Source organism: Artibeus jamaicensis, unplaced genomic scaffold, assembly GCF_021234435.1.
Source record: "Artibeus jamaicensis isolate MK-2021 breed Jamaican fruit bat unplaced genomic scaffold, CSHL_Jam_final contig_2259, whole genome shotgun sequence".
NCBI classification, from domain to species: domain Eukaryota; kingdom Metazoa; phylum Chordata; class Mammalia; order Chiroptera; family Phyllostomidae; genus Artibeus; species Artibeus jamaicensis.
In genome coordinates, this window is record NW_026521468.1 from 3,145,474 (window position 1) to 3,172,514 (window position 27,041).

Genomic DNA, 27,041 nt, shown 5'->3' on the forward strand with positions numbered 1-27,041 from the left:
CTCCTCCATGGAGGAACAGATTGGGGATCCCCACAAATTAAATGGGGTATGAGGGGAGCAACTGAAAGAGAAAAGCTTCAAGTTCAGCCTGGAGAGTGTGTCCAGGCCTGAGGTTCTACACCCCCTAATACTCTGTCATCCTCTGGTCCATCCGAAGAGAGAAGGACAGTGGGGCCCCAGGACAGCAGCTCCAAGGCAGCGTCGATTCTGAGGGTGGACAGAGAGGAGGCCTATTTCTGTCTTTTATTAGCTGTGTGCCCTTGGATGAGTCACTTAACCACTCTGAGTCTCAGTTTCCCCATCTCGAAGATGAGCACATCGATCCTGTCTCCCGTGGTCATTGTCAGGGTTAATGACAGAAGACCTCTGGAAATATTTCTGTAATTGCCAGACCTCAGAGACTGTTATTCTCCAAGATGAGAGGCTACCTAGGTCCCTGGAGATGACAGCGTCAAGGAGATCCCCCCCTGTCTGCAGTGCCTGCCCCTTTCCCAGCCTGGATGCTTTAACACTCCACTCCCAACCCCCACGCTTCTCCTTGAGACTGCCTTGGTGGTCCTCAGATTCCGGAATTCTGCCCTTTCCCATTCTAAAACCACTGGGGATGCGGCGCAGGCGCAGAGTTGGTCCAGGGTGGGACAGGTCGCGGGGTGGGGGGGTCTCCGCCTGCCTGCGTCTGAGCCCTGCTTTGGGGTTCTCATTTGCAGATGGTTCCCTCTGGTCCTCAGCTCTTCTCTGGGCTAAACAGAGGAGAGAAACAAGGGGTGGGGGACCTGGAAGGGGGTTCCCACCTTCTCATTCAGGAACCCGAGAGGGGGACTCAGCCCTTATGCCTCGATGCTGCCCTTGGTGCTCACAATTCCCGGCTCAGAGGTTTGCCTTCTCCGGCCCCCAGCGATGACCCGATTCGCCCAGACCCCGCCAATTCCTCGGCTGGGAGCGAGTGAGAGCCTGCGGTTCTAGGACCCGGAGGCGCTGCCTTACGCGCCGCCGCCTCTGCCTAGCCTGGGTCGCCTCCCGCTCCGGCAGGTGAAGCGGGGCCGGCCGCCCCCTCTGCGGCAGGTGAACCGGGTCGGCAGCCCCCTCCCCGCCGCGCCATGGCTGCAGCGGACCCCTGGCCGGCACCCCGCGTCCGCCCCCTCCCTCCAGCCCGCCCCCGTGGGGCTGGGTGCGTAGCGGCGGAGGCGAAACGCGGTTTGCGCGCAAGGGGAGCGATAGCAGAAGTTAGAGACTCGCCGAGGGGGGAGCCCGAGCCGCAGCTTCCTGCCCCCGGCCCAGCCCTCTGTCCCCGGCGGCCTGCTGCCTGACTTCCTCCCCCCACCCCGCAGCTCGCTGCCCCGCTGCTCGGACGGGCCACCGCGATGGGACACCGCGCCCTGGCCCCTGCGCGCCGCTGAGCCGAGCTCCCGCGTCGCTGAGCGCCCATCACAGCTGCCAGCCGCTGCTCACCTCGCCCCCCCAGGCCTGGAGCCTCCTCCCCCGCCCCCCGGAAAGCTGGATTTCCGAGGCTGGAAGCGCCTGGCCGGCTGGGTGGGGACCACCATGGGCAACGCGGCCGGCAGCGCGGAGCCGCCCGCGGGCTCCGCCGCACCGTCACCCAAGCAGCCTGCTGCACCCAAGCAGCCGATGCCCGCGGCAGGAGAGCTGGAGGAGAGGTTTAACCGGGTCCTGGTGAGTGTGACCTGCCACGCTCAGGGCGCAGGCGGGGGGCGGCTGGAGCTCGGCACGCGTCCCCGCCCCCGGGGGCTCAGGTACCGCTTGGAGATCCTCGGCCCAGTGGCCGCCCTCCACCGGGTGGGACTGTCAGTGGCTTCTTTCAGAGTGACTTAGCACTCTCCCCCCAAAACTTTCTTCTTCAGTCACCCAGTCTCCCTCCCCGAGACACCCTGTCCCCCTCCCCCGGCGCTCTTGGGTCTAAACTAAAGGTATAAGAAAAAATGTCCTGTGAGGAAGTTGGGAGCGGAGCACGGAAAGGGGTTCCGGGGACACCCCTCTCCCCACCGCGCGCAGGCCCAGACACCAGGTGCGGGTCTGGAGCATCTGCTGGTGTCCCAGGGTCAGACATGGAAGGGGTCACACTCGAACCTCCTGGGAGCTGCAGCCGGTCTGAGGTGTTAGGTCCCGATTTGTGTGTTGGTGCATAGGCTGCCGGGAGCTGGGCTGTGAGGTCCTGCTGAAGGCCCGTCTGTGTTTCCAAACCCCTACGTCCAGAACAGGTTGCCTGTGGGTCCTTGGGCATCTGGTCCTACCTACCCAAGGGATTAAGGTGAGGAAGGGCGGGGTCAGGATGGGGTGCTCACTCTGGCTTGGAGCAGAGCAAAAGCCTGGAAGCACCCCACTCTGCCCTCTGTCACCTGCCCCCCCACCCCCGAGGAACTGGGGGGCTGGAGGACTAGGCCACTAGGGAGGGAGCCGTCAGCTCAGGCTGAGCCCCGAAGCAGTCGGGACGCCTTTGGTGGTTGGCAGCTCCAGAGCAAAGTCAGGGTCCCCCAAGACCTGGTGGGAGGCAGAAGTGGGGGGAAAGGCCACTCCTTCCCACTTCCCTTTCCCCACCTCAGCCCTGTCCCAGGCTCCTCTCTCTAACGAATCGCCTGGTGGCCTGTCTGCTGTCAGCTCCCCGCTGGACGCCGGCTGACAGGCCAGGGAGGCCGAGCGTTCCCCAGGGGCACTTCGCAGGATGAGCAGGCTGGCAGTGCAGGCCTGAGGGTGGGGGCCCAGAGAGGAGCGGCAGCAGGGCAGAGCTGGCTGGCCCCGGGGCCGGCGCTTCTCCCCTCTACCTCCTTGACATCATTTCCCCTCCCCTGGCCCTTAGGCCCTCCTTGCCAGATCCTCTGCGCTGCTCCTCCTAACAGTTCCTGGATTTCTTGGCTGCTGCCCCCTCCCAGGAGAAAGGCGAGGAGGAGTTTGGAGGAGCTATGGGGTGGGGTCTGGTCTATCCTTGTGAAGGCATTTTGCTCGATTAGGGGAGAGGGAGGGACTTGGAGGGACACTTCACACCAGGCTAGGCCCTGATCCCCCATCTCCCCACTTGCTCCCCCTGTCCCAAACCCACTGCCTGGCCTGGCGAAGCTGAGTTGAGCTGCACAGATAGGGAGGGGGGAGAACGAAGACAGACCCTGTCTGGGGGCCGCCTGGGGAGCCTGAGTTGCTGGTGGATCCCTGGACTTGGGCCCACCTGACAGAGGGGGGACCTGGGTCTCCATGTGCCCCGAGTGTGTATTTGTGGATGGCAGTAGGGCCGGCTCTCAGGATGAGGTCCCGGCCTTCTCATTACCACACTGATGAGGAGGAGCCCTGTGCATAATTCAGACCAGTGGAAAATCCAAAAGTCAAATGGTGAGGTTCTGATGCATGTGTAGGGCTTGACTGCTCGCTCTGCTGGCATTTTGGCCTTTGCTTCCATTGGCTGAGTCTGACACTGACTGCCACTGGGAGCCCCTAAGTAGCAGGATGTGGAGGGTGGAGGCCCCAAGATGGGTCTTAGAGGGTGTCCTGGTGGGGAAGAGGGCGGTGGCTAGGTAGAAATCTAGGGCAGCACCACCCCCACCCTCAGGCGCCCTGGTGTGTTTACACTTCTCTTTCTACCTGGGGAGGGGTCCGCCTGTCCCTCATCCTGTACAAGCAGAAAGCATCCAGGCAGGCTCACTTGGCTAATTACTTGGCTCCTCTCACTTCCCACCCCCAGGGGCATGCGCTCTGCTAGGGGGCGACAGCCTTGCTCCCTCCTTGAGGCTGCCCAAGGCTAAAGATTTGGTTAAACCCACAGGCCTAGCAATGAGTATTGCAGGGTACGCCTTCATGGGGGCGCCACCTCCCCAGCTAGAGTGGATTCCTGTCGTTAGCTATGAGGAGGAGAGCCTCAGACTGCTGAGAGTGAGGGGCCACCGCCTCCAGAGACCCCCCGGTCTTGATGGGAGAAGCACTCCCTTTGGGGTGTAGTCACTTGGCCCCAGGGTACCTCTTCCTTTCACTTAAGCTCCGCCCTTTCACTCCTGGTATGGAGTGGGATCCTGAAACCCTGAACCACTTCGCTGCTCCTGGCTCTGGGACCCACCTTGTGGGTGGGTGGGAGGTGCCCCCATCATGGCTGACAGTGAGAAAAAAGAGGGCTTGCTCTCCCTTTCCCCATGGGCAGCCTTTCTCCCAGTGGTGGGTGCTGGGGGCTACTTTCTAAAGAAGGTTGTAAGAGAGAGGGGTGTCCCTGCTTAAAATGCGGGTGGGGAGAGAGAGCAGGTTGAGCCAGGGTTTCCGGCTGCTGCCTTAGCAACAGCGGAGGAGCGATGGCTGCCCAGCCACTCGGGCCTGTTGCAATGGTGGGAAACTGGCCCGCCAAGCTCTGCACTCTCGCCTCTCCTACGCCAGGCCCGGGGCTGAGTGTCTTCCAGCCCCTGCAGGCCTTCCCCTGCCAGGGTGAGGGTTTGGGATGGCAAGGCACTGTTTCCAGGCCTGCGAGAAGGGCCATGCCTCTGGTGAGGCATTGGACACTCCTGGTCTGCCTGGGCAGGGAGGAGCCTGTCCTTGGGGCAATGGGATCAAGGGAAGGTGCCCAGGATGCTGTGCTGAAGGCCGAGGGAGATGCTGGTACCCAGGAGGAGGCCGCACCAGTTGGAGAAGAATTTGCTTGTTGGGGCCTCATGCCCCGGGGTGCTCTTAGCATGTGCCTAGGGTCACGGGCACTTGGCCAGGCTATGTGGGAGGTTGGGACAGCCCCAAGCAGGGTACGGAGGCTGGGGTCCTGCTTTCAGCTGGGCCCCTTCCCTGCTGGGGCCAGGTGGAGATCTCCAGTCTGTTGGCCTGTGACAGAGGCACTGTCTCCTTGACCAACTCCCTCCTCTGGGGTGGGGCAGATGAAGCATGTGGGCATGTAGCTGGGGCGGGGGGTCACTCAGGCCGGTGCCCCCCCTCCTTCGGGTGTCTCACTGAGGATCCCAGTGCAGTTGTGGCCATGCCGTCAGGTGTCGTGCTGGGCAGAGGCTGTGGGCTGACATTCCCAGCAGTCAGGGTTGGCACAGGCTGACCCTGGAACCCAGGGTTGTGGTGGGCATGATTCACAGTGGGTGACATCTGGAGCCGGTTGGCAAAGAGCTGGGTGAGATGGGCAGGAGCAGGTGGGGCTGCTTTTGGGGCTGCCTCTGCATTCTTCCCAGGAACATGGAGACCTGGGAGGTGGCTCGGGCCCCCTGCCTCTGCCCTGCTACTCACAGGAAGGGCAGAGTAGCTTCCTGGGCTGGGGGGGTCATGGCACTTGGGGGTGGAATTTTGTCTCTGCCACTCTGAGCTTCAGTTCTCCTCATGGCTAAGAAGAGAATGATGGCGTCTGTCTAGGATGGTTGGAGGGATGGAGCAGAGCTGCGGGGTAACGAACGCTTGCACAATGCCTGAGAGGGAGCAGGTGCCCTCAACAGTCTCCACCGGGAGGAAGGGGACAGTGAGGGAGCCCTCCTGGGCCCAAGAGCCCGGCTCTGCCTCTCCCCCCACCCCCATGACAAGACCAACCCAGGTTGCTGTCTTGAGCCATCAGGGGCCAGGCTGCCCTCCCTGCCATCACTCAGGTTAGGAACAGTGGGGCCTCCACTGCCTGATGTCCGGAAACCACGAGAGGGAGGGCCCACCTCTCTCGGAGGGTGGGGCAGCGGTGGTGCTAACGGTAGCTGGTAGCTGAGCGCACATGCGGAGGGGGTGGGGAGGCCTCCACTTCCCTCTGAGACAGGGTGTGCTGGGGGGGGGGTTCCCCAGTGAGTAAGAGCTCAGTGTGGGCAACAACAGGAAGCACAGGGTGCTGGGTGGCAGGAAGTGGGGCTGGCTGTTCCTGGTTCCTCCGACGAATGGGGCCAAGCTGTCTGCAGGAGACCCTGGGGGGTCAGGGCCCACATCTGTCATAGTCCTCAGTGCTCCTTCTTCTGAGAAAAGTGAATCTTCTTACCGGCTTGCCAGCCAGGTCACCTTGAGCAAGCCACTTAATCTCTCTGTGCCTCAGTTTCCCATTTGTGAAGTGGGGAATTGTCATGGTATCAATTCTGTTGTTGAAGTTTAAATGACCTCATAGATGTAAAGCACTTAGAACTGAACCTAGTGCTGAGTGTTTCGGGAGAATTTATTACGTCGCTGTGCTGCTACCAGCTTGGCTTATGGGCCGTCCCTCTGCCCTGGCTCCCACCCTGCCTGCCCCCGGTCGGTCCCTGTTGCGTGAGCCCTTGACCCCGGTGGGAGGAGCTGCTAGCTTTTGGGGTACTCAGTACCTGATTCTAGGCCCAGGTTACCCAACAATCCTCTCCTGGAAGCCTGGGATCTCTTGTAAGAGCCCCCCAAAATCTCTATGCCGGAATTTTTTAAGTGAATAAAGTGGATTGTTTTTGGAGATAGGCTGAATGGTCCGAAGCCCAGGAGGAGGCCAGAGAGATGTGGGTTGGGGGGAGATGGATGGGGAAGTGGGGATGGGGGCACAGGGCCACTGCTAGGCTCGACAGGCTGTGGAACTGCTGCAGAGCTGGTCTGAGACTGGGTTTGGTACCCAAGGTCAAGAGCATCTGGGGCTGGAGGGACGGGCGTCAAGGGGAGAGGGTGGGTAGGTAGATTGGAATGAGTCTCAGGTCAAATGAAAGTGAAACTGGAGGGTGTGGCTGTGTCCTGATGTAGCCAGAGCCCTTTCAGTCCCCAGGGATACCCCCTGATGTCAACACTGGGAGGGGCAAGGCATAAACCTTGCAAGGGGGTGGTCTTGGGCAAGTGAGGCTGGAGGCCCCTCCCGCACTCAGAGAGGTAGGGGCTGGGAAGGAGAAGACCTACCCCCACACGTTCTAATAGAAACATTGGGAAATCAGGCCCTTTCCTTAGCTATGCACCAGGAGATGACTCTTCCTTCTCTTCCTGACCCAAAGCATAAAGGGCAGCGAAAGGGGGCCGAAGGGTCTGTTCATTCTTGGCCGAGCCTTGGTGACGGATCTGTTCCATCTGGATGTTCTCACTGACTTCCACTCGCCACACGACCCCTGACCTCGGCATCAGAGATGAACTCCCCCCACCCCCGGTCTGTGAAATGCCTCTTCACTGTGGTGCATCAGCAAAGGGCGTTATTACTGGGTCAGGACGCGGCTTCACATGGGGTGTTCCCAGGGGTTCTGTGAGTCTATGAGGCAGCAGGGAAGTGTGCCCACTTTATGGAGGAGGAAGCTGAGGCTCAAAAAGCAGAGAAACTATAGGGCTGGTGGGCCCAGAGCTGGGCCTCGCGTTGTAGCCACCCCTTGCCCCTTTCCCCTCACGGAGGCAAGTCTCGCACACCTGACCCCCCTTCGGTTCCCTCTGAGCTCGGTTGGCCAGACCTCTGCTTGTCCCCCAGCCCCCAGCCCCGTGGTGCTGCCTCCTCCTGAGGGCCCCGGGTCTGGGGGTCCCTTCTGGTTTTGCAGGGTGGCCTCACCCCACTCAGAGCGAGCGGCACCCACTGGCCCTGCTCCCGCTCCCTAGGGTGCCCATCTCCTCGGTGGGCACAACCAAAGAACAGCTGCTAATTAGGGCTCAGCGCTGTCAGAGCTATTTCTGATTTCGGAGCCTAAATTTAGCCTGACTGGCAGGCTGGTATGTAGGCCCGGGGGCCTGAGGAGGCCCAGGTGGGGAAGGGACAGAGGGGGCCCCGTCCTCCACCACTGTCGGGACAGGTGTGTCAGCTCCGTCAGACGCTCCCCCTCCCCACTAACAACGAAGGGGCCCGTCCTGGACCAGGGCACTGGTTCAGACACAGCTCTGGGCTCAGGGCCCACCCAGCTCCCCTCTTATGGGTTTCATGACCTTGGGCAGGTCACCAGTCTGTGCCTGCACCTGTAAGACGGTTATACTAATGGTGGACTAACAGTACCGGTGATGATGGTGAGGGCGCATGGTGGTCATCCCAGCCAGGGCAGGGCTCGGAGCAAAAGCTGGTCCCTGTAACTGTTGGGGTCATCACTGTGGCTAGTCGCTGCCTCTAGAAGTGCCACTGGGGTCATCCCAGGAACCAGATAGGTCCCCGGGGTGGGTGAGGGCCCAGAAGGACCCACGTCAGGACATGGCTCTCCCCTCTAGCGCTCAGCCACCCCACACGCCTCCCCCGACTCTCCTCTTCTCTGGTTCTGGCCTCTGCCCCAGTCTCCTTGTTACTGCCTTCCCTCTCTCCCTGCTTCCTCCTCCCCCTCAGCCTCGCCTCCTACCTGGGCCCTGCCCTGCCCTGGATCTCTGGGGGGTGGGGATGGATCAGGAGGAGCGTGGTGGGGGAGAGGAGAGAATGGTACCAGGGAGGCCTGCCTGGCCCAGCAGGACCCTCCCAAGGCCCCTGTCTGGGCCCCCCCCCCAAGTGGCAGGAGCTGCGCTGGCTGGTGTGGGGTTGGGGGAGGTACCAGATGAGACGGCAGCAGTTTCCTCGGTCGGGGCTCACTTTCACAATAGGGGTGCGGAATGACGTATCCCCATGCCCAGCCATGCCAGGGCGGTGGGGTGGCGGTGGGTAGAGGGGCGGTTCCACCTCTCAACTGGAACCCCAGACGGAAAGCTTGGGCAATGGGGGTTGAGAGCACCCAGCTTCCTGTTTGGGGCTGAGCAAAGGCAGTGATTTTGGGGATGAGGTCTGGCCAGAGACCCAGACGAGGCTCAGCACCCCAGAGAGGAAGCGGGCTGAGGAGCCTCAGGTCGGGGGGGCCCTGTCCGTTCTAGCTGGGGCCTTTCCTCTTGGGCAGCGTGAGCAGGTGGTAGGGCGTCCTCTCAGCACCGAGGAGACTCGGAGCTGCTTTCTGGGGTCTGGCATGTGGTAGGTCCTCAGTAAGCCAGGCGTGTACTGAATCGGGGTGAATCGGCGTCGTCTTCTGGGTCTGTTGGGAAGACACGCTAAGTCTTGGGGTCCGGGGGTCCCCGAGGAGACCTACCCCCGTGACAACGCCCGTGATTCCGCAGCCTGAGGCGGGACCCTGCGTGTGCCCCGGCTCATGTCCTGTGGGTGAGAAGGTGGACAGGGACACCGCACCCACGTCACGTGTTGCCTCGGGGGGACCTAGGCAGGGCAGTGCTGATGATTCTTAGCCCCGAGGGGAGTCCCAGCCTGGGCCACCAGCACCACAGACCCAGCAGCACACAGCCAGCTCGCCCCACGCCCAGCGGCCGGTGACCTTTCCCTGGAATTTCCCCTCCTCCGCCTCCGAGCCATGATGCACCTGCTTGGAACTGCCTGCCCTTCTGACCTCAGCATCGAGGCCTGTCCCTGCCTCCTTCCTTCCAGAAGTGACGACATTCTAGGGGCTGCAGAAGGACGGGGAAGAGGAAGACTGCTGTCTGCCGTGGCTGCAAGAAGTTTCCTTTTTTAAAAAAAATTACGTTTTATTGATTATGCTGTTACAGTGACCCAATTTCCCCCCTCTGCCCTCCTCCACCCAGTGCCCCCCGCTCCCTCCAGCCAGCTCCACACCCTCGTTCACGTCCGTGGGTCACGTGTGTAAGTTCTTTGGCTACTCCATTTCCCATGCTGTACTTTCCATCCCCGTGGCTCTTCTGCAACTACCTACTTGTACTTCTTTTTTTTAAAGATTTTATTTATTTTATTTTTAGAGAGGGGGAAGGGAGGGAGAAAGAGAGAGAGAGAAACATCAGAGTGTGGTTGCCTCTCGCATACCCCTTACTGGGGACCTGGCCTGCTATCCAGGCAGGTGCCCGGACTGGGAATTGAACCGGCGACCCCTTGGTCTGCAGCCCATGCTCAATCCACTGATCTACACCAGACGAGGCCTACTTGTGCTTCTTAATCCCCTCACCTCTTAACCCAGCCTCCCGCACCCTCTCCCATGTGACAACCATCTGGAACTAACTTCTTTGCTGCGAGAAGTTTTCTGGTGTTTGTGCGACACTGGTGCTCTGGGCCAAGGGAGTGCGCAGTTGGCACCTGGTGGCATGTGGGTGGCACTTGCGCCTGGTTGCAAATGGCCTCCCTGTTAGCTTCTCACCCAAATGGGAGAAAAGAAGATAGCCCCTTATCACACACGGGGAGATGATCCCAGAGGTGCTTGAGGCCCCAGGAAGTTAGGCTGAGAACCCACACCCCTGCCCACACGGCAGGGGTGCCAGGGAGGAGGGGTGGGGGGCTGGAGCTCAGGTCTGGAGGCGGGCACACTCCGACTCACACCCCTGTCTCTTCCTCCATGTCCAGCCTGGGGCGAGGGCTCCATCTCTGCGCCTCAGTCTTCTTATTGGCCAATGCTACTGACCCCCCAGGCTGAGGGTGACTGGGATTCATGTGAATGACAGACCTACTAAGGGGGCTGTTCCCTGGAGATGCCCATGTTCCACCCCCCACCTCCTACTGGGGCTCCAGGCTCAGGGTCTTTACCTTGTCTTCCCCTCCCCAGAACTGCATGAACTTGCCCCCGGACAAGGTCCAGCTGCTGAGCCAGTATGACAATGAGAAGAAGTGGGAGCTCATCTGTGACCAGGTGGGTACCGGGACCCTTCTACCACCGGGACTCCCTGCCCTGGCCAGGCCGGGACTGGCAGGAGAAGGGCACTGCCAGGCCACTCATAGGACCAGGACCCTGCCCAGAGGCCAGTACAGCATCTGGGGAGGGTGCTGGGGGCATCTGCAGGACTCTGGAATCCCCCCCTTTTGGATATGGGCCTCCCCGGGGACCTTATGAATCCTGAGCAGGGCCAGGTCTGTCCTCTGAAGAGCTGGCAGGGACTTCTGAGCTTCCTGGAGCAGCCTCTGACGACCCTTCAGCTCTGGGTGGGGGAAGGGAGGGGGTAAGCCCAGGGTTGGACATTTTTACCTGACCCCAGGGGAGACGGGCAGGATCCCTGTCTTCCTTTTACCTTGGGTCCAGGGGAGCTGCCCTCAACAAGCAGCTTGTGAGGGCCACCCAGTTACCAAGCGGTGCGGCAGGGACTAGAACCCCTGTATGTTGGTGCTCAGTCAGGTGCTGGGCTCTCCATCTTCCCAGCTCACTGGCTGCTGGGCCTTTCCAGCTTTAAGGGCTGCTGTCCATGGTAGCAGGAGGACCCCTCCCACTGCAGGGGCAGGGAGGGGCCTTGTTGCTGTACTGATTTAGGATGGAGGGAGGCTGGCCTGTGGCGGCGGAGGCTAGGGTGGGGCTCGGGGAGCAGGGAGTCTCCCCCGGGAGCCTGGGCTAGGCCTACAGCAGCTGCTAATGGATGGGAGGAGCTGGCAGGGCAGGAGTTGGGGGTGGGGGCGGGGAAAGGGCCGGGCCTTGGGGAGAGGGTGGGGAGCTGCCACCAGAGGCTTGGGGGCTGTAGTAGGGTCCCTGCCACTTGGCCTGGCCTCTCAGATTGGAGCTCAAAGGCCTGGGAGAGGTGGGAGGTAGGGAGCTGGGCAGATCGAGGGGTCTGGGTTGGGAGGGATGGGAGCCCCTCAGGGTGGGAGGCCTTTGATGTGGCCCCCTCCTCTTTGTGTGAGTGGCTACTGCAGCCCTGGGTGGGGCTGGGGAGTTAGGAGTACAGGAGATGGGCACCCACAGGTGCCTACCATCCCAGGTGGTGTCCTGGGGAAGGGACTGTCTGCCTGTGGAGGGCCTGGGCCCTTCACTGAGCCCCTCCAAGTGTTCCTCTTCCCAGTACTCCCAGCTGGGGGTTGGGTGTGGCCAGGGTGGGTGGGGGATGGGAGGGGCCCCCTACTGGCCTGTCTGAGTCTCCTCCCAGGGTGGGGTGCATGGCCGGCCTGACCCCTCTGTACTGCACCCCAAGGCTGTGCTAGGGCTGGGGCCTGTGAGGCCACAGTGGGAAGGAAAGGCCAGGCCTGGGGCCGGGGTCTTTTAAAGTGGACCGGATGATAAGTTATGCCTTTGGTATGTCACAGGGGTCTTTAGCAGCCTGGGACCTTGGTCACAGCCAAAATGGGTCATTAGGACAAGGGCCGGTCACTTGTCCTGGCTGGTTCCCTGTGCACCCCCTCCCCTCTCCCCAGGAGCGGTTTCAAGTCAAGAACCCCCCCGCGGCCTACATCCAGAAGCTGAAGAGCTACCTGGAAACTGGTGGGGTCAGCCGAAAGGTAGCAGCGGATTGGATGTCCAACCTGGGGGTACACATCTCCCCCTTTCTCTCCGTCCCTTGCCCCTGCCCCTTCCAAGCTCTGGGCAGCCAGAGTAACTGTGTGTAAACTTTCCTGTGGTTGTGTGGGTGCACGTGAGTGTGACTGTGTGTTCACAGGGGCCTGAGAGTGCCCTGGGCAGACACTCGCACAGGTTCCTCTGCATAGCCTGTGTGTGCTTACACGGGCACGTGTGTGTGTACTCGTGTAGGTGTTTTGCCCTGTGCATCTGTGCACGGTGTGCTCTCTTGTCCACCTAGGGATGTGCGTGCGCCCTTGAGTCCATGTACAGTGTGTGTGTGCACCCGTGCACTTCCGAATGGACCTGTGGGCACCTTTGCTCTGTGTGCCCAGGGCGTTTGTTGTCTGGAGGCATGTGAGTGTGCACCGGGGTGTTTGTGTTTGAATGTGTGTGTGTGCCCTTGTCCCTGAGTACAGCTGTATGTGTGCTGCGTGTCTGTGTGTACCCTGCGTGTGCACGGGGGACTAGGGGTAGCCCAGGAATGCTGACTCTGTCGGGCAGGTGTGTGGAGGCGGTGGGCGGGGAAAGGCCAGGTGTGGGGGGAGGGCTGGCTGCTGCCTCGGGGCTTGGTGGGCCTGTGCGAGGCCGGGCTCCACCCACCAGACTCCCCTGTTCTTGGCCTCCAGTTTAAGAGGCGAGTTCAGGAGTCCACTCAGGTGCTGCGGGAGCTGGAGATCTCCCTGAGGACAAACCACATTGGGTGAGCCAGGGCTCAGAGTTCCCTCTGGAGGGCCCGGGAGAGCTCTTGCTCCAGGCGGTCCCTGGGGCTTCCCTTGCTGATCCCCTGCCCTGCACTGGCCATGCCTGTGGGCCACCTCTGGGGGAGGGTGTCCAAGACAGCTGCTCTGCCTCCTCTCCTACCCACCCTGGGAGGCGCTGGCTGGACTGTGCATCTTGCCTGAGCCTCTAGCAACCTCAGGCATCACTGGGTCTATGATGGGGGCTGCTTGGGGTCTTCCCCGGGGCATGGGGGAGTACACCTAGGGCCCGAGCCTGCTCTGGGTACCCACTCTGGGCAGGACCTCCATCCTGGCTGGAACTCAGGGAGCCCTCGCCCCACAGGTGGGTGCAGGAGTTTCTCAATGAGGAGAACCGTGGCCTGGACGTGCTCCTGGAGTACCTGGCCTTTGCCCAGTGCTCTGTCACGTAAGTGCCCCGCCCTGGCCCTCCTGCTGCTCCTTGGAGTCTTGGTCTATCCCTGTACCTTGCCATTCCTCTGGTCACTTCTACACAGTGCAGCCAAAGCCTACCCTGGAACCTGCACTTGGCCTTGAACGATGCCTCTTCTTGAAGGCCTGCGTGAATAGGGAGGGATGTATCTTGGGGTAGCCAGCTGGGACATGGTGTCTTACCCTTCTGTTCCCATTCCTTCTCCCCCTACTATGCCCAGCATGAACACAGCCTCCTCTTCCGGCCCCCTAGTCTCTCCTGCAGAACTGTCCCTCCCCTCAGTCCCCCCACTCCTCTCTTCAGTGCCCCCACAGTGCTGGCCTCCAACCCCTCTCCCACCCCCAGGTACGACATGGAGAGCACAGACAATGGCACCCCCAGCTCAGAGAAGAGCAAGCCCCTGGAGCAGTCCGTGGAAGATCTCAGCAAGGGCTCCCCACCATCCTTGGCGTCACAGCCCAAGAGTCGCCACCTGACCATCAAGTATGTGGGCCCCATGGTGCGGTGATGGGGAGAATGGAGAAATCACCCCCAGACTGCTGCACCCAGCCAGCTTCCCTCTGGGCCACTGGGGATGGGGGAGGGATGGCCTGGCATTGGGGATCAGAGTAAGGGCCTCAGACAGAGCTTGGGACATGGGTGTATTAATAAGTGTTCAGGGGTGGGCATGTAGAGGCTGGAATCTGGGTGGGTCTGAAATAAGGAAGGGGTTTCTGGGTCAGTGGGACCCCTCTCGTACCCATCTAATCCCAATTTTCTTCCATGCGGCCTCCAGGTGCCCCCCTTCTCCCCGGTACGTAGCTGCCTGGGGGCAGGTGCATGTCTGGTGGACTCCCGGGTGGCGGGGTGGGGTGAGGCCTTCGACCGATGCCCCTGGGTTTAGCTGCTGGGGACAGGTCATCCCACCCTAACTTGGGGCCTCCTGTGGGAGGTGGGGAGAGGGAAGGAGATGGCCCTGGAGCCTCACGCTCAGCTTCCTCTCTTCCTACTTTGGGTCTGGGGGACTAACTTCCTATTAAGACCCAAATGCTCACAACATGTTTCTTCATTCATTCATGCCTTCACTGAGTGAACGTTTTTTAACATTTAATGTATCAGTCGTGGTGGCAGGCGCTCGGGAGACTGATTACCCTGCCCTTGGGACTCCCTGGTCTAGTAGGGGACAGTGTGTGACAGGATGTCATGGAGGTGTGACCGGGAGCTCTGAGGAGAGAGGCGGCCACTGCCCGGGGCATCAGGACGGTTTCCCGGAAGAGATGGCAGGGGAACCACGTCTTATGATGAGGGCTTTACAGTCAGTGATGGGGACGGGGAAGGGCGCTCCAGGCAGAGCATGAGCAAAGACTCAGAGGCACAGCTGAGCAACCGTGAGAAAAGGGTGATATGGCAGACAGAGGGGTGTCACGGTGCTGGGTATGTGACAGACAGCCGTCAGGGGGACCTGACGTGGCCATTGGCAAGTCCTGCAACAGTGAAAAAACCATTTTTTCCATTTTTTTAATTTTTAAAAAAGATTTTACTTATTTACTTTTAAAGGAGAAGAGAGGGAGAAAGAGAGGGAAAGAAACATCAATGTGTGGTTGCCTCTAGTCTGCCCCTACTAGGGACCTGGCCTGTGCCCTGACTGCGAATTGAACCAGCAACCCCTTGCTTCCCAGGCCAGCACTCAATCCACTGAGCCACACTAGCCAGGGCAAAATTATGACTTTTAGGAAGGAGTTATCAAACACACATAGAGCACCCACTCTGAGCCAGGCACTGCTCCGAGCACATATCACAGTCCCAACGACTTTATCAGGGAGGTGCTGTTATTATCATTACTGTTTTAAAAGCGAGGAAACTGAGGCACAGGGGGATTCAGCAACTTGGCCAGTGAGTGGAGAGCTGGGGTTTGAAGCAAGACGGTCAGAACTCAGAGTCCCACTCCCAAGATGGAAGATAAGCCCTTGGGGCCGGCAGCGGAAGCGCCACCTTGTGGAGGGCGTTTCCGCGGCGGTTACAAGCATTGGCTGTCTGTTCTTACTGGCTAAAGGCCATGCTGCTGTTAAGGGCCTTTGCTTTCCCGATCCCCTGCTCACAGCCTCCCCTGCATGCCAGCCCCAGGCCTCAGGACTGAGGACGCCTTCCTGCCCTGGGCCAGCCTCTTTGGCTGGGTAGATGTGCCCGCCTCTTGTCCCAGAGGCCATCTGAGTGGTGGGAGGACTGGGAAGCTGGGTTTGGGGCCCTGACCCCTGCCGCCTTCTCCGCACCCCACCCAGGTTGACCCCGGCCCACAGCAGGAAGACCCTGCGGAACTCCCGCATCGTCAGCCAGAAGGATGACGTCCACGTGTGCATCATGTGCTTGCGAGCCATCATGAACTACCAGGTCGGTCGGCCAGGCCGGTCCTCACGGGGGAGCCGCCCACGGCGCTGAGGTCCCAGGACTGCCTGTGCCCCGACCCTGTCCCTCACTGGAGAGCCTGGGCATCTGGGCTGTTGACCCAGGGTCTTGAGGCTGACAGTCTCAGGGGGAAGTCCAGATTTCTGACCCTTCCTGGTCAGGTTCCCTAGAGCACCCCAGGCATGACTGGGAGTCTGGGTGTGTGTGCCTCTCGAGGGGACCTAAGCGTACCCACCAAGAAAGGCCCGCCACCAGGCCCAGGGCTGAAATGACGGTCCCGGGTCATTTCATCTGGAGCAGTGGTTAGGGAAGCCGGGCCTCCCTCCCTCAGCCAGCCTTTGAGGACTCACCGTGCAGGGGCTGAGTCCTGGCACTGACTTTTGAACAGACAAAAGTATTTAAAAAGAGGGACCAGGCTTTGGCCACCACAGAAGAGCTTGTGGCTGGATATAAAGAACTCCCTAATTTTGAGGGCAGTCAGAGACCAGAATGGCATGGCACTGGCAGTCCCAGCAGGTCTGGGCAGCAGGGTGCCGGCAGTCCTGGGGCCCTGCCTGGAGCTGCTGACCTCTCCCCTGTCCCCAGTCTGGCTTCAGCCTCGTCATGACCCACCCAGCCTGTGTCAATGAGATCGCTCTGAGTCTCAACAACAAGAACCCCAGGTGAGGTCCGGGCCCTAACCTTCATATCCAGATTCTCCTGCTACTTAACCCTTGGCCTCCCCTGCCCCCCACCCCTCCGCCCCCCATTCTCAGGACCACTGCTCCCGCTTATTCCACCCCATCAGCTTCCCTGTTTGATGGTGCTGCAGGGACAGACCCTTGCTGTGGGGGCTGCTGCTCTCGAGGGACAACCTGCCCTTCTCTCCCCAGAACCAAGGCCCTGGTGCTGGAGCTGCTGGCGGCCGTGTGCCTGGTGCGGGGAGGGCACGACATCATTCTCGCGGCCTTTGACCACTTCAAGGAGGTACTGGGGGCCCCACCCACAGGTGTCTTTGTCCTCCAGAGTTGCTCAGAGCCCCGAGGCTGGCAGCTGTGGCCTCTGTTGGGGGTGTTGGGTGGACATTTGGGGAACACAGGGTGGGACCATCTGGGGTGGGGGAGCTCTGGAGAGAAGGCGCAGAATCACATGGGGGCACTGCCTGGGGCGACAGGGGCAGTTACGGACATCCGCTGACCCTCAGCCTTTTCGGATCTGAGCTAAACTTGACCTATACACCTCACAAGAAGTCAATGCTTTCGAGTGTGACGCAGGAGGCAGCAAGCACACAGCCTTCCTTCCTTTAATGAGCATTTATCGAGCACCTCCTGTGTGTCAGCACAGACTGGCCACTGGACATACACCGGTGACCAGTGAGCAAAAGAAATTAGGCGGGGGGCCCCGGCCAGTGTGGCTCAGTTGGTTGGGAGTTGTCCTGCAAACTGAAAGGTCGCCGGTTCGATTCCAGGTTGGGGCCCCAGCCTGGGCTGTGGTTGGCTCACGTGTGGAAGGCAACCAGTATGCACTGTCTCCCTCTCACACACGTTGATGTTTCTCTCCTTCTCTTTCTTCCTCCCTTTCCCTCTCTAAAATCAAACATTAAAATTAAGTTATAAAAAATTTTAAAAAGAAGAAATAAGGCAGGGGAAGACAGATAAACGACGACAGAATAAATGAGCCAACTGCATGTTGGAAAGTGATGGCTGCCATGCGGAGAGTCAGGGCTGCTGTCGGGGAGGGGAGCTGGTGGCAGGTGGGCACAGAGCCTCTGCGAGATCTGAGCAAGGCTGTGAAGGAAGTGAGGGACTTGGCGTGGCGGCCATCACCCGAGGGGGGAATGTGCCACAGTGCCAGTGTGGCCGAGGGGAGTGAGGCAAGGGGAGGGCGGGGAGAGATGGAGAGAGAGTGGAGGTTCTGAGCAGAAGAGGGATGAGGCCTTAGATTTAACCTGAGAGGAGCCTTTAGAGGCTCGAGGGTGGCAGCTGGAAGGTGGCCTAGGAGGTGTGCCCCTGGGCGCCCGCGACAGCCATTCTCCCACCCAGGTGTGTGGGGAGCAGCACCGCTTTGAAAAGCTGATGGAGTACTTCCGGAACGAAGACAGCAACATCGACTTCATGGTGAGCTCAGGGGCCTGGCCTGGGCTTGAGTATCTACCCTGCAAAGTGTGAGGGCTGAGGGCTGCTGGGGGAGGGGTGGATGTGATGTCAGAGATGGGGAGGCTGGAGGGGGGTGGCGTGGGGAGAAATGCGTAGGGACCACGCTGGGTTAGTGGAGTGAGCCGTGCACAGAGGGAGGGGACTTGGGAGGTAAGTGGAAGGCAGAAGGCACTGAGGACTCCCCCACCCAGAGGATCATAGACCTGCTCATGTCTCCCACCCCCCCAGGTAGCCTGCATGCAATTCATCAACATTGTGGTACACTCAGTGGAGAACATGAACTTCCGTGTCTTCCTACAATATGAGTTTACCCACCTGGGCCTGGACTTGTACTTGGAGGTGAGCCCTGCACCCTTCCTCAGACTGAACCATCTGCCCATTGCAGAGTTTTGCTCAGTGGTTGGCAGCATGGGTGTTGGGGTCAGGCAGACCTGGGTTCAAATCCGGGCTCTGCCACTTCCTAGCTCATGTGACTTTGGATAGGGCTCTTCTCTCTGAGCCTCAGTTTTCCCATCTGTAAAATAGGAGAATCTTAGAGATAATAATGATTTAGTAGGATGGCGTCTGCCACATAATAGGCACCCAGCCCATGGAGCCAGGTGCTGGAACAGACTCTAGGTGGCCCTGGCCTGGCTCCGGGAGCACGTAAAGGGGGTGCAGAGACACCGGGCAAACGTGAGAGCTGGCTCACCCTGGGTGGGTCCCGGTCATGGAGGCGTTCTTTGCCCTGGGGAAGGTGGGCAGGAGGGCTTGGTGCTTCCTGGCCTGAGCGCAGAAGCTGCTGCTTTCTTCTCTGATACCTTTGGGAGACTCCTGGAGGAGCAGAGCCTTTGGGATTGGATTTCCTTCATTTATTTACATTTTAAAAACTATCATTATTCTATTACAGTCATCTCAATTTTTCCCCTTTGCCCTCCTCTGCCCAGCCTACCTCATCTCTCAGTCAGTCCCTACACTGTTGTCCATGTCCGTGGGTCACTCATGCGTGGTTTTTGACTGGTCCCTCCCCCTCCTTTCCCCCATTATCCCCCTCCCCCTTCCCCTGTGGCTGCTGTCAGTCTGTTCCATGTTTCCAAGTCTCTGGTTCTAGTTTGCTGGTTAGTTTGTTTTGTTCATTAGATTCCTCTTGTAAGTGAGATCATACAGTGTTTGTCTTTCACTGACTGGCTTGTTTCACTTAGCATAATGCTCTCCAGTTCCAATTATGCTGTCACAAAAGGTCGGAATTCCTTCTTTCTTTTTGCTGCATAGTATTCCATTGTGTAAAGGTACCACAGTTTTGTAATCTGCACATTTACTGGTGGGCACTTAAGCTGTTTCCAGCACTTGGCTATTGTAAATAGTGCTGCTGTGAATACAGGGGTGCATAAGTTCTTTTGAATTGGTGATTTGGGATTTTTAGGATACTTTCCCCGCAGTGGAACTGCTGGGTAAGAAAGCAGTTCCATTTTTAGTTTTCTGAGGAAATTCCATACTGTGTTCCACACTGGCTGCACCAGTCTGCATTCCCACCGACAGTGCACTAGGGTTCCCTTTCCTCCACATCCTCTCCAACACTTGTTGTTTGTTGTTTTTTTAATGATGGCCATTCTGACAGGTGTGAGGTACCTCATTGTAGTTTTAATGTGCATCTCTCTGATGGCTAGTGATGCTGAGCATCTTTTCATATGTCTACAGGTCCTCTGTATGTTCTCCTTGGAGAAGTGTCTATTTGGGTCCTTTGCCCATTTTTTAATTGGCTTGTTTGTCTACCTGGTATTGAGTTGTACGAGTTCTTCATATATTTTGGAAATCAAACCATTGTCCAATGTGTTATTGGCAAAAATGTTCTCCCATACAGCTGGTCCCCTGGGACCGGATTTGTTAAAGCCAGGATTAACAGCAGGCTAGGGCACCATATCTACACAGTGGAGCATTGTTCAGCCATAAAAAGGAATGAAGTACTGAAACATTCTGCAACATAGAGGAGCCTTGAAAGCTTTATGATAAGTGAAAGAAGCCAGACACAAAACACCCCATAGTGTATGGCTCTTTTATGTACAATGTCCAGAGTAGGTAAGTCCACAGAGACAGCGGATCAGCGGTTGCCACGTGTGGGGGAGGAGGGAATGGGGGGGTGACTGCTGATGCGGACAGGGCTTCTTTGTGGGGTGATGGAAATATTCTGGAATTAGATAGTGATGGTTGTGCAACCTTGTGAATATTCTAAAAACTACTGAATTGTACAGTTTAAAGTAGTGAATTTTGGTCTATGACATCCTATCTCAATAAAAAATAAGGGAGGGGAAAAAAAAACTGGCGAGGGCTCAGGCCCCTTCCTGTGGCTCTGGCGGGTGTTGGAGAGGCCCTCACACCACGCCTCACCCACCCTTCCATCTGGGAGACAGAGGCTGCGGCTCACGGAGAGCGACAAGCTGCAAGTGCAGATCCAGGCCTACCTGGACAATGTCTTCGACGTGGGCGTGCTGCTGGAGGACACGGAGACCAAGAACGCTGTGCTGGAGCACATGGAGGAGCTGCAGGAGCAGGTGACCCTGGTGAGAGCTGCTCCTGGACTCGGCCCAGAGCACAGTAGGCCCACGGGCCCCGCACCAGCATGCCCACTGACTCCTGAGCGTGACCTTGAATATAAATCCTAAACCCTCTCGGTGTCTTTCTCAGTGAGTGTGCATGGAGCCCCTGCCCTGTGCTGAACCTCTGAGGAAGGCAGGCCCCCTCCTCTCCCAGGGTGCTTGGACCCGGGCCCTGACTTGGGTGGAACCTCAAGCCTGAGGCCCCTCCCAGCTCAGTTTCCTCTTCACCTCCCTCCCCCCATCAGTGGTACCTTGGATTCCCCTCCTGAGAGAGCTTTACTGTCCTCAGTGCCTTACCCATTTGGGCTCAAGTGCCAAGCTCAGCCCACCCGCCCCTGGGCTCTGCACGTCAGGAAGCCTCCCCCAGCCCTCCAGACGTGTCTGATGCCTCCCCCTCACGGGTGGTGACAGTGCCCGGCAACGGGTGGGAACTCACCATGTGTCGGGTGCCACAGCTGACAGAGCGGCTTCGGGACGCGGAGAACGAATCCATGGCCAAGATCGCCGAGCTGGAAAAGCAGCTAAGCCAGGCCCGAAAGGAGCTGGAGACCCTGCGGGTGAGGCTGGGGGCAAGGGCGACGTGGGCTCCCAAGAGCAGACCAGCTGGGGCTTCTAGGCTTGACACCTCCCTCCACTTTGGCAAGAGGATGGGGCTCAGTGCCAGGCCTGTGGGCGGGCACTGACCCCCCCCCCCCACCGGCTTGCAGGAGCGCTACAGCGAATCCAATGGCATGGGCGTCTCCAGGCGTCCGCCTGAGCCTGAGAAAGTGCCTGGCACTGCCCCTGTGAGGCCCTCCGCCCTAGAGCTGAAGGTGGAGGAGCTGGAGGAGAAGGGGTTAATCCGTATCCTGCGGGGGCCCGGGGATGCAGTCTCCATCGAGATCCTCCCAGTCACCGTGGCAACTCCAAGCGGCAGTGACGCCCCAACTCTGGGAGTGCCCACCGGTTCCCCCAGCCCAGGTGAGCAGGAGTGCCCAGCTGGGTGGGGTAGGGTGGGGGAACCAGGGCCTAGAGAGGGAGCCTAAGACCATCAAGACTTGGGAAAAATAGGTTTGGGTTGTGGGCGCTGCTCAGGTAGGTGCGGATGGGTAGGAAACGGACCGGTGCGCATGCGTGTGGTGGGGAGGAGGAGACGAGACCACCCAAGGCAAGAAGTTGACACTTTCCTCTCCTTCCTGTTCTCCTACTCCCGCCCACCTGCAGCAGAGACGGTTCCCGAAGCAGCAGCCCCGCCCCCACCACCCCCGCTGCCTGGACAATCCTCCCAGCAGGAAGCCGCACTCGGGGCGCCCCCATTGGCCCCGCCCCTCCCAGGCAGCTCGGAGCCCCCGCCACCTCCACCGCTGCCAGGCCTATCGCCCCCACCGCCACCGCCGCCACCACCACCGCCGCCTCCTGGCACAGATGGGCTGGTGCCTCCGCCACCCCCACCGCCTCCGGGAGGTCCCCCTGATGCTGTCGGAGGGCCCAACCCAGACATGGGTACCGGTGAGTGGACCACTCAGGGCTGGGAGTAGAAGGAGTCTGGAGCCCTGGCCTTAGTGTCCTCAGTACTCTCCCACTACCTCCTGCCGGTCCTGCCAGCCCTTGCTGGGTCCTGGCGCCCTCCATCCACCTCACCCCCTGCAGCCCCAGTACTCACCATTCCCTCCTTGTCCCAGGGGTGAAGGCCAAGAAACCGATCCAGACCAAGTTCCGAATGCCACTCTTAAACTGGGTGGCCCTGAAACCCAACCAGATCACGGGTACTGTCTTCACTGAGCTCAATGATGAGAAGGTGCTGCAGGTGCGTATGACCTGGCTTGTTGCCGTGGTGGGCACCAGAGGAGGGGCCTTGCCTGATCATGCCGGGTGCTAAGAGTGGTCGCCGAGAGTAGTCGCCTCCTCAGCCCCACTTTACAATGACGACACGGAGCCTCAGGATGGGCAGGGAGCCAAACCGGACCAGCGAGTCTGGGCGGCCATGCATCCTGGCACCTGCGGAGGCTTTCCCTTTCATCCCTGCCCAGGGGCCATCCCTGCCCAGGGGCCATCCCTCCTCCACGTCTGTCCTGTCTCTTCTCCTTCCAATTCCACTTTGTTTTTCAAAAGGTGCGTGTTCTCTGGCTGCCAAGCCATTGTTCAGGCTGTTCCCTCTGCCCGGAATGCCTTTCCTTTCCCCTGTTCATCCCTGGCCAATTTAGCTCTTCCTTCAGCTATAACTGCTTGGACTCTGCTCCTCCTGCTCCTCAATGCTCCCCGCACTTCCCCTGTACCCCCATCAGGGCCTGCAGTCAGGCTGAGTTACTGGTTTGTTTCTCTGCCAGCGGCCAGGCCAGGGCAGGGTTGGTGGCTCTAGTACTGAGCATGGTGATCAGCCAGGAATATACTAGACCCCAGCCCACCCAGCCCTACTTTCTGTCCCTGCACCCTCAGGAGCTGGACATGAGTGACTTTGAGGAGCAATTCAAGACTAAATCCCAAGGTCCCAGCCTGGACCTGGGCGCTCTCAAGAGTAAAGCAGCCCAGAAGGCCCCCAGCAAGGCCACACTCATTGAGGCCAACCGGGCCAAGAACCTGGCCATCACCCTGCGCAAGGGCAACCTGGGGGCTGACCGCATCTGCCAGGCCATCGAGACGTGAGTGGCCCTGCCATGGGCTTGTGGGCACCCCAGCCCTTCTGCTAGTCCATAAAAGAGCCCCAGTTATGGGGTAGAGCTCGCCAAGCTTTATATCAACCCTGGTCAGGGACTAGGGTGGGGAACCTTATTCCCATTTTCAGGCTGAGAAACTGAGGCTGCACTGTGAGGTCATGCCCGAACAGAGATGTTCTATTCCCTCCCTTCCTCCTTGTCCAGCTGAAGGCACTTAGGCTCAGACATTTTAGCAGGACATCTGCCACTGATGTATGATGGGGGGCCCCAGGCTTCCCAGTTGCCAACTTCCCTTGACTCCTGTCTCTTGTTCCCTGAAGCTGTTGGCAAATAGCAAATCCTGAAGTTCATTTATTCAATCAAGGAAGGGGAGGGGATCTGGTGGGTGTGGAGCAATCTCTCTCCCCTCTGCCTCCAGGTACGACCTCCAGGCCCTCGGCTTGGACTTCCTGGAGCTGCTGACCCGCTTCCTGCCCACGGAGTATGAGCGCAGCCTCATTGCCCGCTTTGAGAAGGACCAGCGGCCAGTGGAGGAGCTGTCAGAGGAGGATCGCTTCATGCTGCGCTTCAGCCGCATCCCGCGCCTGCCAGAGCGCATGACCACGCTGACCTTCCTGGGCAACTTCCCGGATACTGTCCAGCTGCTCATGCCGGTGTGGGCGGGGCGGGCAGAGTGGTGTGGGCGTGGCCTGGGTTGAGGAGGGGGAGGGGCCTGACCCAAGCCTGGGCTCCAGGATGGCATTTGAGTGCACTTGAGCCTCCTACGGGCTTGCTCCTACACAGCTCCCATTCACTTTGCCTCCCTGTTGCCTCCCCTAGCAACTGAATGCCGTCATTGCAGCCTCAATGTCCATTAAGTCCTCCGACAAACTCCGCCAGATCCTGGAGGTGAGTGAGAGCCCAGGGCAAGGCTCTGGGAGGTAGGGTCCACCCTGACCCCTTGCCTGTTTTGGGACGTTAGAGGGAGACTCAGGCCCTGCCTTGCACATCTAGGATGCAAAAAATATAATGTTCCCACCTCACATACAGGCTCAGGGTGGGGACAAAAGAATAAACTGTCGGAGTTTATTCTTATATTACTTATTTAATTGAAAAGTAGGTACAGCTGTAAACCTACTTTTGCCCCACCCCGTAGACAGCATCATGCCTCAGACCCTGCCTGAGGGCTCAGCCCCTCTGGGGGTTACTGTGTAATTAGCAGAGCACCCACTCCCCTCAGTGGGGTCCAGGGAACCAGAAGAAATGGCTGTTAGAAAGGTAGTGACTCCGCAGCCTAGGAGATGTTGGCAGCACAGTTTTGGGTAGGAATAGGAGAAGATAAACTTGGGCGTGCCATGGTGTTAGCTGTGCCCATGTACCAAACATGAACACATGCATGTACCTGTGTCACAGACCCGGGGGTTCCATGGAGGACTGCAGTGAGGGTTGAGTTTGGGGCTCGCCCTTTGCCACCTTTTCTTGTGCAATTTGTGCTTCAGGGTGTTTCCTCAGCCCAGCACCCTGCTGAGCTCTCCCCGCCTCTCCTAGATCGTCCTGGCCTTTGGCAACTACATGAACAGCAGCAAGCGCGGGGCGGCCTATGGCTTCCGGCTCCAGAGTCTGGATGCGGTGAGGGGCGAGAGATGGGGTTCCTTGGCTTGGGCGATGGGGGAGGAGGGCTGGTGGCCTGTGGCTTATAACAGGTCCTCATGCAGCTGCTGGAGATGAAGTCGACGGACCGAAAGCAGACACTGCTGCACTACCTGGTGAAGGTCATTGCTGAGAAGTACCCACAGCTCACAGGCTTCTACAGTGAACTGCACTTCCTGGACAAAGCAGGCTCAGGTATGGGCGGGCATATCCCCTGCCCACTCTCATCCTTGGGAGGGGCTCAGCCCTGGGGATTGATATGGGTTGGGAGAAAGCAAGGGGCCCACAGGTTGTAAATGGATGGGAATGCTGCCTCTCTGATCCCCCACCTCTCTACTGCCCCACCCCCCAGTGTCCCTGGACAGTGTCCTAGGTGATGTACGTGCCCTGCAGCGAGGCATGGAATTGACCCAGCGGGAGTTTGTGCGGAAGGATGACTGCTTGGTGCTCAAGGAGTTCCTGAGGGCCAACTCACCTACCATGGACAAGCTGCTGGCGGACAGCAAGACAGCTCAGGTGGGCGGGGACGGCCAGGCCCTGGAGGTGGGGAGGCTGGGGGTGTGCTATGAAAGGCTACCTAGGTGGGGTTGAGTAACCAAGGCTTGGAGTGGTGTGGCCTCAGCTGGGACACTTTGGGGGGTGGAGCAGGAATGAGAGGCCATCTGCCAGGAGAAGCAGAGATGGAATGGCTGGTGTGTTCATGTGTGTGTGGGGGGTGGTCAGGTGTCAAGGGGTCCATACTGATGGGGTTGATGGGCTGTGTCTGCAGGAGGCCTACGAGTCTGTGGTGGAGTACTTCGGGGAAAACCCCAAGACCACGTCCCCGTCCATGTTCTTTTCCCTCTTTAGCCGCTTCGTCAAGGCCTACAAGGTATGTGTTTCTGGGAGGCAGGCTGGCACCACTGCAGGGCCGGGCAGCCTGTCCGTGGGGGCGGAGGGAGGGGTAAGTGCGGGAGACCTCGTCTCACAGAGACCTGCCTTGGCCCCTCAGAAAGCTGAGCAGGAGGTGGAACAGTGGAAGAAAGAAGCTGCTGCTCAGGAGGCAGGCACTGAGACCCCGGGCAAAGGGGAGCCCCCAGCAACCAAGGTAGGGAGCTGCCCGAGCTTGGTCCTGGGATGCAGGGGTGCTTGGCTTCCTCACCCTAAAGGTCTGGCACTCTTTCGCTCCCTCGTTTTCACTGGCAGACCCTGCCCAAGGCGAGTAGCCTGGGATGGGAATGGGTTCCTTCTGCTCAAGCCAGCAGCGGGGCCTGGCTCTGGGGGACCAGATAGGGTTTGGCAGTGTGGTCGGGAGGGGATGCCGAAACTGCAGCCAGGTACCCTTCCCACCCCCCAGTCCCCACCCAAGGTCCGGCGGCAACAGATGGACCTCATCTCTGAGCTGAAACGGAAGCAGCAGAAGGAGCCCCTCATCTATGAGAGTGACCGTGATGGGGCCATTGAAGACATCATCACAGGTGAGGGCTTGGCCGCGACTGGCACCTACGTGGTCTGTCCTCCAGTGCTTCCTCCATACACCTCCCCACCCTGGGGGTCTGGCTGCCTCACTGCCTCTTTGCTACTTTTTCTGTCTTTTTCCTTTCCCCCTCCTCCCTCCTAACCCTCCTCAGTGCTCAAGACAGTGCCCTTCACGGCCCGCACGGGCAAGCGGACATCCAGGCTCCTCTGTGAGGCCAGCCTGGGAGAGGAGCTCCCCCTCTAGTTCTCAGGTACCTGGGTGGCCTCGTCTCTGGGTCCAGTGGCTTAGCCCCGAGGGCCCTTGGGGGGCTGAGGCCTGATGCCGCCCCCTGGTGTGGCCATGCATGCTGGGCTGTGTTTGAGGGGGTCTGGTCAACATAAACGGGTGCCCTCCTCAATGCACACAACCTAGAAGGGTAAGGCCTGTGCCCCCGAGTGGTGGTCCCAACCTCGGGCAGACTCCTTCCCAAAGGGTGAATGCTCTGTCTCCTCTCTGCCAGATCTTCGGAATCAGCCCTACATCCGCGCAGACACAGGCCGCCGCAGCGCTCGCCGGCGACCCCCTGGACCCCCAGTGCAGGTCACCTCGGACCTTTCTCTGTAGCTGCTATTTCTGCGGATGGACTTTGGGGGGTGGGGGAGGGGGCTAGCCTGGGCACACGGAAGGGGGTCCTCAGCTCGGCTGGGCCGGGCAACCCCTCTGCCAATGTCCCCTGCTGTGAGCCCACCTCAAAAGGGCCTGCAAACCCTCATCTTGCTACAGGGGACAGGATCACTGGCCCTTCCCCCCAAACGCTGCTTGCAGCACCCCTCTCCCCCGAATAGCCATACTGTACTTAGCCTCAGCGGGAGACTGGCCCGTAACTTATAAAGTGCAACTCACCCCTACCCGGCCTCCGGGGACTCTCCATGGAACTTATTTTTATACAAGATTAATAAAGATGTTTGCAAAAGATCTGCATCCGCTCTGTGCCTCCCGCTACATTCCAG

At 59.4% G+C, this 27,041-nt stretch overlaps 1 protein-coding gene across 6 annotated transcripts; it reads left to right on the forward strand.

Moving 5' to 3' along the window:
• The first annotated feature begins 1,192 nt into the window (after positions 1-1,192).
• Positions 1,193-27,006, forward strand: FMNL1 (formin like 1). 6 transcript variants are annotated; one of them, XM_037162159.2, is made up of 28 exons: positions 1,193-1,671; positions 10,359-10,442; positions 11,927-12,010; positions 12,698-12,771; positions 13,134-13,217; positions 13,587-13,724; positions 14,017-14,034; positions 15,500-15,608; positions 16,209-16,285; positions 16,496-16,589; positions 17,645-17,719; positions 17,987-18,097; positions 20,146-20,295; positions 20,787-20,888; positions 21,039-21,291; positions 21,535-21,819; positions 21,993-22,117; positions 22,747-22,949; positions 23,383-23,617; positions 23,784-23,852; positions 24,492-24,572; positions 24,659-24,788; positions 24,946-25,109; positions 25,363-25,464; positions 25,585-25,680; positions 25,930-26,050; positions 26,204-26,302; positions 26,552-26,635. In XM_037162159.2, the coding sequence occupies exons 1-27, from the start codon at positions 1,543-1,545 to the stop codon at positions 26,293-26,295; spliced, it is 3,285 nt and encodes a 1,094-aa protein (XP_037018054.2). In that variant the 5' UTR covers positions 1,193-1,542; the 3' UTR covers positions 26,296-26,302; positions 26,552-26,635. The 6 variants fall into 6 exon arrangements, with proteins under 6 accessions (XP_037018054.2, XP_037018047.2, XP_037018049.2 ...); XM_037162152.2 differs by having other exon boundaries at positions 1,194-1,671; positions 11,927-12,040; XM_037162154.2 differs by lacking the exon at positions 14,017-14,034 and having other exon boundaries at positions 1,198-1,671; positions 11,927-12,040.
• Positions 27,007-27,041: the final 35 nt, after the last annotated feature.

Excerpts from the sequence above, each read along its gene's own strand:
- FMNL1 (XM_037162151.2), top strand. The coding sequence starts at position 1,543 with ATGGGCAACGCGGCCGGCAGCGCGGAGCCGCCCGCGGGCTCCGCCGCA. Across the intron at positions 18,098-20,145 it reads GCCTGGACTTGTACTTGGAG|AGGCTGCGGCTCACGGAGAG; the intron begins GTGAGCCCTGCA and ends TCTGGGAGACAG. Across the intron at positions 21,292-21,534 it reads CACCGGTTCCCCCAGCCCAG|CAGAGACGGTTCCCGAAGCA; the intron begins GTGAGCAGGAGT and ends GCCCACCTGCAG.